The following is a 10,297-nucleotide window of genomic DNA, read 5'->3' on the forward strand; positions in this document are numbered from 1 at the left end:
AGCGCTATAAAAAAAATGTTTTATTATTCTATTATTATCACGTTCATTTCCTCGCCATGACCCCAAGGAGGTGCGCGCGTCAGCTCTAAACTTGCCCTGAAGAAACTGAGAGGTAGACACTGGATCCATCCATCGCTGCTAGCTCGTTACACAGGCACAGCACAGCAACAGTTCAGTCGCCAGACCGGCCACACTGCAGCAGACGATTCCTTCCAGCTCCTGGTCGATATCTGCCACTGTGCGTCACTGTCGTCTGGAATTCATTGATGAGTTCGTCTACAGCGCATGCGCCGGCGCGTGCAACTTCATCAACAGACAGTCCTTTTCCGAAGGGTTGTGTATCGGCCGGTGTGCTCGCTCAGCTGCGGATTGCTCGTTCTCACGGTGAGATTTGTTGCATGTTTTTATGTGTAGATCGCTTTGTGATGCACGCGTGTTAAAGTGGGTTCATACAACGGACTGAGCACTGTATGTTGTGATTGAAAACCCAGTTGCAACAATGTACTGCAGACGTTCACTGAGGATCGAAAACAGAGCTGTCTATCATTCAGTAAAGCCGTTACAGGCGCCAGGATATATACCGGCTTTCTTTCTTTCTTTATTTCCGCTGCGGTTACTGGTTAGTCATTGGACGGTCAGGTAAATAATTCATGAGCTCTCTCTCTCTCTCTCTCTCTCTCTCTCTCTCTCTCTCTCTCTCTCTCTCTCTCTCTCTCTCTCTCTCTCTCTCTCTCTCTCTCTCTCTGATTTAGTACATTGATTATTGTAACCAACATCGGTGCAAATCTTGTCTGTTCAGTTTGCTTGTTTGACAGTTATTTTGCTTCGTTTCTGATTCAGAATCTTCCGTGTTTGACAATGATGACCGTCAATGTTTTGTCTGATTTAGCCTGGTTAGTATTGCACACGAAATCAGAGTCGGTGTGTTTGTGTGTGTGTGTGTGTGTGTGTGTGTGTGTGTGTGTGTGTGTGTGTGTATGTGTTTGTGTGTGTGTGTGTGTGTGTGCACGGTGTTGACTGGAAGGATTGTGTGACTCAGTGTGTGTGAGTTCTTAGAAGACACATCAGTCATAGAACAAGGCGGTTCTTGTAACGGATTGTTGCCGATTTATTGCGTTCCTTTCTGTCGGTCGTGCCATCGAACTCTCGTTCATGTTGTACTCATCTTAGAAACGCATGGCTGATTACGCCTAACCGTGCACACGCCTGGCTAGCGCGACTCCTGTTGCTGCTAGCTTTCTTTTCAGTGGCAGGCGAGGCAGTTTTTTTTCTTCCGGATCGATTTATCGGCGCCGAAACTTGTACCGTAAACTACCTTGTAAACGCCCATCCCCATTCTGCACCAGTTTCGCTCAAAAGTAGGGGGTGGGCGTGTACTAGGTACTGTACCCTGTGCAGAATCTGTTCATCGTGAGAAAAAGCGGTATTTGATCACTTCTTGGTATGAAAATGAGATTTGGATTTGTTTCTGCGCAAAAATGTCTATACCATCTATGTCTCTTTCTCTGTGACACACTGAGAGGCGTTCGTGTGTGTGCAAGTGCCTCGCCAGAATGGAACAGCGAAACTAACCACAACAATCCCTTTGTGTCATAGTTTCAGAACAAACGCTCATATCGCAAATAACAATGATGAATCAAGATCTGCTTTGTATATATCCAGCGTTACGAGCAGCAGCGCGTGTGTCTGAACAAAACTCATAAACTTGCATACACTGACACATATGTCATAAATGTTAGAGTCATCTATCAACATCGGGAGGGGGAGGGGAGTAGGACGTGTCAAACACAGCGTATTAAAAAAAACAGTCCGATCACTCGATCTCTTCAAAAAAACAAAAACAAGTCGCGTAAGGCGAAAATACAATATTTAGTCAAGTAGCTGTCGAACTCACAGAATGAAACTGAACGCAATGCCATTTTTCAGCAAGACCGTATACTCGTAGCATCGTCAGTCCACCGCTCATGGCAAAGGCAGTGAAATTGACAAGAAGAGCGGGGTAGTAGTTGCGCTAAGAAGGATAGCACGCTTTTCTGTACCTCTCTTTGTTTTAACTTTCTGAGCGTGTTTTTAATCCAAACATATCATATCTATATGTTTTTGGAATCAGGAACCGACAAGGAATAAGATGAAAGTGTTTTTAAATTGATTTGGACAATTTAATTTTGATAATAATTTTTATATATTTAATTTTCAGAGCTTGTTTTTAATCCGAATATAACATATTTATATGTTTTTGGAATCAGCAAATGATGGAGAATAAGATAAACGTAAATTTGGATCGTTTTATAAATTTTTATTTTTTTTTTACAATTTTCCGATTTTTAATGACCAAAGTCATTAATTAATTTTTAAGCCACCAAGCTGAAATGCAATACCTAAGTCCGGGCTTCGTCGAAGATTACTTGACCAAAATTTCAACCAATTTGGTTGAAAAATGAGGGCGTGACAGTGCCGCCTCAACTTTCACGAAAAGCCGGATATGACATCATCAAAGACATTTATCAAAAAAATGAAAAAAACGTTCGGGGATTTCATACCCAGGAACTCTCATGTCAAATTTCATAAAGATCGGTCCAGTAGTTTAGTCTGAATCGCTCTACACACACACACACACACAGACACACAGACACACACACACACACACGCACATACACCACGACCCTCGTTTCGATTCCCCCTCGATGTTAAAATATTTAGTCAAAACTTGACTAAATATAACAAAAAAGGTCGATCTCTTAAACCGTATGTGATGAGTCTCTCGGCTTCGTCCATGGTTATCAAGTACACTGCAGCATCTTGTCATTATTCACTCGAATGATGTTTCTGTATTTTGTGAAGAGGTTTAGAATCAAATAGAAACTGTTTTTTCACAACTTTGGGACAAATTTGGGTGGTGGGCGTTTTACAAGGTACTATACCCTATACACAGATTTTTACCCAAAGTAGGGGGTGGGCGTTTGCTCGACACTGGGCGTTTACAAGGCAGTTTACGGTACATTCCCTGCAGCTCTCAAAGTTCCAAGGTGACTCTCCCCATAAACAGTCATGTCTCCGTGAGCCCCATCCTCATCCCCATTTTTTTTTTTTTTTAACAGCTCATCGATCATACTCCCGACGAACACGCAATGTAACCAGGATTAGCCGGTCAGAGCGACCAGATGATGCAAATTCCATTCTCGTGCTTTGGACAGTAGCATAAAGAATACAACATGCCCGCGCCCCGTTGGAAACCACTTCCATCCATTGGGCAAGACAGTTACAGAGACAGGATATTCTGTCTGTCTGTCTGTCTATCTGTCTGTCTGTCTGTCTGTCTGTCTGTCGGTCTCTGTCTCTCTGTCTGTCTGTATGTCGGTCTCTGTCTGTCTGTCTGTCTGTCTGTCTGTCTGTCTGTCTGTCTCTGTCTGTCTGCCTGTCTGTCCGTCTGTCTTTCTGTCTTTCTGTCTGTCTGTCTGTCTGTCTGTCTGTCTGTCTGTCTGTCTGTCTGTCTGTCTGTAACTCTGTCTGTGTCAGTCTCTGTCTCTTTGCCTGTGTGTGTGTGTGTGTCTCTCTCTCTCTCTCTCTCTCTCTCTCTTTCTTTATCTATCTATCTATCTATATATCTATCTGCGTCTACGGTTTTGCGCGAATAGCGGCAGGAAGTGAACAAATAAAACTTTAAAGGATTCACATTTGTTACCCCCTTCAGAATCCTGAAATTTCGATTCCTCTTCACGCATCAGTGATGGGGGAAAGCGTGCGGTCGCCGAGCAATCCAGGCTTTATTGGCTGACCGGCATTGCAATTCACAGAGATATATGCGTGATTCGCGAGTCACTAGACTTGTCTGGTGCTTTTATTCAGGCTTACGGGCAAGCCGTTTCATCACTGCACCCCAGCATTGATCGTGAAAATTGCGGCATTGAAAAATTGTCTCGCTTGTCATTTTGCTCGACGGGCAAAATATTGCGATCGAAGAAGTGTTTTTATCATCGCAGTCTTCGAGGGTTTTCGGCTACTAGATGAGGAACGAAAAGAAGTGTGGCCGTCACCAACTCCTTTGCAGACCAAACTATATGGCAGTCGACAGGAGTTGGAGAAAACGACAACATTTATCACCAGTGCTGGACTGATCGTGTAACCTCTGCGAACGCCAAGAAGAAGAAGAAGAAGAGGGTTTTTGGCTTGGAAGACTGAATATGGATGTGTGTTGAGTGTAAATAACTCGTTGAGGGTGTTCGGGGTGGTGTGCATGTGTGATTGTTTGTTTGTCTGTCTGTCGGTCTTTCAGCAGTGTCGGTTAGTCTGCCTCGCTGTGTGTGTGTGTGTGCGTGTGTGTGTGTGTGTGTGTCTGTCTGTCTGTGTGTGTTTCTCGTTGTGCATGCATGCTGGTGTGTTTACATTATTGTGAGTGTGCTCAAGAATGAAAAAACACTCGCCCTTGAGCCGGTATGCATATGTGCTTCAAGTGTTTGTGTGTATATGTGTGTGTGTGTTCATGCGTGAGTGCGTACGTGCGTGGGTGTATGCGTGTATGTGTGTTCATGCGTGAGTGCGTACGTGCGTGTGTGTGTGTGTGTGTGTGTGTGTGTGTGTGTGTGTGTGTGTGTGTGTGTGAGAGAGAGAGAGGGAGAGGGAGAGAGAGAGAGAGAGATGCTTTTTCGATATTGTCGGATCCTCAGACCTTTGATCAGTGTTGCATCGATCGTTCTCTTTTTACAACCACGTCTCTGGGGTATGACTTGCTCGGCCTCATCTCCTTTTGGAAGTCTTCAGTCTCTGTTTGTAATTTGAATGGGGCTCGCTGTGAGCTTATCTGCAATAGCACGTTATGTACCTCTGACTTTTCACGAAAAAAACGAATGTGATTCATAAGAACTCGAGCGATGGCTTTTGACTGCCTATAAACCGTCGTCTGCTATGAAAATCACGACCTTGCGTGACCCTGCTTTCGGGCTTTTCAAACTTTCAAAACTTCGAATTGTACTGATCTTGTCTTGATGAAAAAAGAATTCTTTTATTATTTAAGAATGTTTGTGTAACAAGCTGAGAATTTATTATTTAGATTTTAAAAGTTAGGTCTAGCGCCAAAACGCACCACGGTCCGAATCATTCTGATAATCATCGCTCCACGGCTATCGCCAGTTGAAGGGAAGTAACTCATTTTTGACCTGAGTTCAGGATGGGTCCGATTGAGATGGAGACAATCCGAAAAATTATTTCTTTGAACATTGCTCGCTCTTTACGTAGGGCACCTAGGATGTTCCCGTTCGGTGAGTGTTCAAATGGAAGCGTGTTTGTACTGTGTGTAAAAGCCTGACAGTATCTGTGATGGTTTACGGGAGGCTTACTGCCCGGGCGTGATTTCCGGTAACATAACAGCCGTCCAGCACCAAAACGAGGCGCCATTGTTGTAGCAGGCCAAGTCCACGAAAATAAATTCTTTGAAAATTTCTCACGCTCGACAGAAAGCAGCCAGGATGTTCCCGTTCGGTGAGCGTTCAAATGGAAGTATGCTTGTACTGTATGTAGACGCTCGGGGAGCTCTGTGATGGTTTACGGGAGGCTTACTGTGCCTTTAACCTCATCGTCAGTTTGACGAGTATGGCTGAGACCTGACACCATTCTCTCTCTCCTCCTCCGGTTCCCGGGTGTCAGTTTCACGTGAAGGAAATATCTTCACAGTCCTAATGATCTCTTTGCGGCCCGGCCTGTAACTCTTCAGTCTCCTGTCAGTCGTGAAAGTGGCGGCTTGACGATGTGTTCGTCTTCAGACCACTTCACGCACGGACCCCTCCACACAAATCAGCCCCGTCCCCGCCTCCACTCCAATATGGAAAGCCGTTTGGCTCATAACCATTACACGCGTAATAAAACATAAATACACGTGTAATAAATAATTGATACACGTGTAATAAATGATTAATGCACGTGTAATAATCATTTTTTACGCGTGTAATAAATAATTCATACACGTGTAAGAAATGATTAAATACGCGTGTAATAAATATTCCATGCGCGTGTAAGAAATGATTAAATACGCGTGTAATAAATATTTAATGCGCGTGTAAGAAATGATTAAATACACGTGCAGGAAATAGTTTATACGCGTGTAAGAAATGATTAAATACACGTGTAGGAAATTATTTAAATACACGTGTATTTAATCATTACATACACCCGTAATAAACTTAAAACTTGAATCGGAAAATATACGACATGCAAAGCAACAACTCTCGTCTATTCTACTTCCGGTTCGCGCGCACAACAACCGACTTCATCTGAAAAAACAAGTAACTTACCTTTCCAATGCTGTGCGAGCCTGGGCAAAGGCGTTAAATTGTTCTCGCAAACCTTCTAAGGTGACATTGACGTTTGCCGCTTCCGCCATCTTGAGCTGTAAGCGTGCAAAGCGAGGCGAAGACGCATAGAGTGTTTTTCATGTGGATTCCCAGTCCGAGTTTTTAAGTCGCTTAACCACGTGACTCCTGCATTTTTAACGCTTGTATGAAATATTTCTTACACGCGTATTTATTCATTTCTTACGCGTGTATGAAAAATGTATTACACGTGTATTTAATCATGTCTTACACGTGTACGAAATGATTAAATACACGTGGAATAAAAATGTCATACACGTGTACGAAATGATTAAATACATGCGTAATAAATATTTCATGCGCGTGTAAGAAATATTTAATACACGCGTAAGAAATATTTCATGCGCGTGTAAGAAATAATTAATACACGCGTAATAATCATTTCATGCGCGTGTAAAAAATATTTAAATACACGTGTAATAAATAATTACACGTGTATTTAAATATTTCTTACACGCGCATGAAATGTTAATTACGCGTGTATTTAATCATTTCTTACACGAGTATGAAATATTTATTACACGTGTATTTAATCATTATGCTATTCCATAGCATGAGAAAAAAGATAAATTACACGTGCAATAAGAAATAAATACACGTGTATTAGTCATTTATTACGCGTGTATTTATGTTTTATTACACGCGTAATGGTTATGAGCCAAACGGCTTTCCATACTCCAAGAAGTGTGCGAGTGAAGGATGAAAAGGTGTGGCCAGTCACACTCTGCCAGCAGACCACTTGTAGCGCTTTTCATGTCAGCGTCCGACGAACAACGATCGCGCGCGCTTGGAAAGTTATAGAGCCTAGCATAGCCACTACTTTTGGTGTGCCCTCCATAGCACTTTGTGTGTGTGTGTGTGTGTGTGTGTTTACCGCTGTGCTTGCGAGAGGGCAAAGTAGTGGCTATGCTAGGCTCTATATAGCTTTCCATGCGCGCGAGATCGTTGTTCGTCGGACGCTGACATGAAAAGCGCTACAAGTTGTCGACGCCGTTCCCTGTCTTGCAGCCCACCATCTGTAGCCGCGACGCTGCTGGGCAACACGTGCACAATGTTGGGTCCGGTGTCTGGTCTCTCGTTTTTCACTGCTGGTCAAAGGGACCCCCCTCGCCTGAGAGCCAGAGCGGTTACAGTTATCAGAGTGCTTGCCTCTCACGCTAACGGTCCGAGGGATCGTACACAAATACCCTTTTTTTCCGAGCGCTCACTAGTCCACCAACCTAAAGGCAAATGCATAGTGGGTGCGACTCACACACACACACACACACACACACACACACACACACACACACACACACACACACACACACACACTGAATGACAAAAATGTACATCTTTTGACTCAATGATTGCAGTTTAACTTGAAGCCGAAAGGAGCCTGTGACGAAGGGCGCACACTGTGATGATCAAGATGCTGAACGCTCAACTTATCTTCACCACTATAGGTCGGTAGGCTGCCCGGCGTGTACGATTGGTGGTGATGGTAGCGACGGTGTGTGTGTGTGTGTGTGTGTGTGTGTGTGTGTGTGTGTGTGTGTGTGTGTGTGTGTGTGTGCCTGCGTGAGTCTGTATGTACGTGTGAGCGCGCGTGTGTGTGCATGCATAGTCGTTTACCGGTGCGCTTGTGAACGAGGGTGTATGTATAGGCCTACATGTACGTGTGGGAATCGTCTCCAACCCTGGCTAATGCGATACGAGTGTGTGTGTGTGTGTGTGAGTTTGTGTGTGTGGTGTGTGTGTGGTGTGTGTGTGGTGTGTGAGTGTGTATATGTGTGTGTGTGTGTGTGTGTGTGTGTGTGTGTGTGTGTGTGTGTGTGTGTGCGTGAAAGAGAGAGAATGAGGTACAGAAAGAGAGTCTTGGGTCATGTTGATATGTACATGTACCGGGTTATCAGTTGGCTTTACAAAATTCTGAGTTCTGATTCATACACCAATGTGTTTCAGGCGTACTGCTGTGGGCGGGAAGCGTGACCGAGGCCCAGAATGCACCATGCACCGCCACCATGTACTCCATGGATCTGCGCTCGTGCTTCAGGATCCACATGGATCGTGACGTCAGGATGATCATCCACGACAAACCCACAGTGGTGGAGACCAGTCTACAGACTGAGGGATTCATGGACGATCCAAACAACGTCTGCCAGTACGTTGGTGTTGAGTCGGTCTGTCTGTCTGTCTGTCTTTCTGTCTGTTCCTTCTTCGTTAATGGGCTGAAACTTCCACGGCTTATACGTGTATGAACGTCTTTACCCCGTCATTTAGGCGGCCATACTCCGCTTTCGGGGGAGCCAAGCTTGGTATTTTTGTGTTTCTATAACCAACCGAACTCGGACATGGATTACAGAATCTTTTCCGTGCGCACTTGGTCTTGTTCTTACATGTCTGTTGACCTTGCTTCTCTTTGTCCCCTAGTCTGTCTCTCTGTCCGTCTGTCGTCGTGGACCTTGATTCTTGTTTGTCTGTCTGTCTTTCTGTCTGTCTTCACGGACGACCCCAACAACTAAAATTCTGGCAGTCAGTTGTAATTCAGTCTGTTTGTCTGACAGTGTGTCTATTTGTGTGTCTGTCTGTCATTCTGTCATAACGTCTGCTAGTCAGTTGACAAAGATTTTGTCTGGCTGTCTGTCTGTCTTTCTGAATGTACGTCTGTCTGTGTGTATGTCTGTTTGTATGTCTGTCTATCTGTCTGTTTATCTGTCGGTCTCATGGACGTCCCAAAAGATGTCATTCAACAATGCACGGACAGAAATACAATGCGACATGTTATGTCCATACAAGATTGTAATGCACAGTTGACACACGAATTCGTGTAGTGCAGGAATTGTTCGACGACGACGACGACAACGAGAAGAACGACAACGACAAAACAACAGGAACACTATCACCACCACTGACAAGAACAACCCTAACACAAAAATACTTGTGTTGTACAAAATGTTCTCAGTTTTAACCTATTAGATTATTGTCATCGGTGCCCATCCTGAAGCCCTGTGTTAATTGAGCGGAGTCCACTTCGCGAAGCTCGCTGCAGAAAGCTTTAATTGGTTTAAACAATGTTTTATTACACCCCCGGTATAGGGGTGTGTATAGGTTTCACTCGATGTGTTTGTGTGTTTGTGGCGGTGTTTGTGTTCGCAAGTAGATCTCAAGAATGAACGGACCGATCGTCACCAAACTTGGTGAACAGGTTCTATACATTCCTGAGACGGTCCTTACAAAAATTGGGACCAGTCAAACACACGGTTAGGGAGTTATTGGTGGATTAAAATTATACAACGACTTATAGATGGACACCTCCGTTGGTCAAAGGAAAATAACCATTCTCACTGCCACCAACTGAGAAGGTTATTTCCCTTGACGGGGGTGTTTTTCCTATCAGAGGAATGTCTTGTTAAATCAAACATGATACAAAAATACAACGATAAACAATAGGGACACGAACTCAAGCAAACGCTTATATTACGCGCTCTACGTAGTAGGAAAATAACGCAAATATGATGTCGGACAAGCATTACTTATCAATTGTTGAACTATCTACAAGAAGAGCATAGTTAAAGTAAATCAGAAAGAATAAGAAAAAGCTAGCAGGAGGAAGAGGGGGGAGGATGGAGGAGGGAGGAGAAAACGGTAGGTACATATAAAAGATGAAGTTGGCAGCGCATACAAATAAGAATATACATAGTACATTACAAACCATAGTCCTGTGACAAGTAAGCAGTACTGTAGTTCGCTAAATATACATTTGAAAAATGCATATAGAATAAGGTTTGTTGGCATGAATATGGGTACTGAAAGCTTTAATTGGCATTGAATTTTCGGTAAAAACACTTAGCGACGTCAATTTGGGGCTTAATTAAGTACAAACTCAGTGACATGTTATGTGTGTGTCATTTTTGGTTTCAGCGAGGAGCAGACGTTTGCCAAACTGTTCGACT

At 43.8% G+C, this 10,297-nt stretch overlaps 1 protein-coding gene across 1 annotated transcript in view; it reads left to right on the forward strand.

Annotated features, from left to right (window-relative positions):
- Positions 1-214: 214 nt before the first annotated feature.
- Positions 215-10,297, forward strand: part of LOC138983525 (uncharacterized) — a 17,875-nt gene continuing 7,792 nt past the window's right edge. Inside the window, exons 1-4 of the mRNA XM_070356787.1 lie at positions 215-384; positions 7,718-7,807; positions 8,307-8,505; positions 10,266-10,297. The exon at positions 10,266-10,297 is cut by the window's right edge and continues 111 nt beyond it. Of these exons, the coding sequence (XP_070212888.1) occupies positions 7,765-7,807; positions 8,307-8,505; positions 10,266-10,297 (274 nt within the window). The 5' untranslated portion in view covers positions 215-384; positions 7,718-7,764. The remainder of the gene's footprint in view (positions 385-7,717; positions 7,808-8,306; positions 8,506-10,265) is intronic.

The sequence above is a fragment of the Littorina saxatilis genome, linkage group LG13, assembly GCF_037325665.1.
Source record: "Littorina saxatilis isolate snail1 linkage group LG13, US_GU_Lsax_2.0, whole genome shotgun sequence".
Lineage (NCBI taxonomy): Eukaryota > Metazoa > Mollusca > Gastropoda > Littorinimorpha > Littorinidae > Littorina > Littorina saxatilis.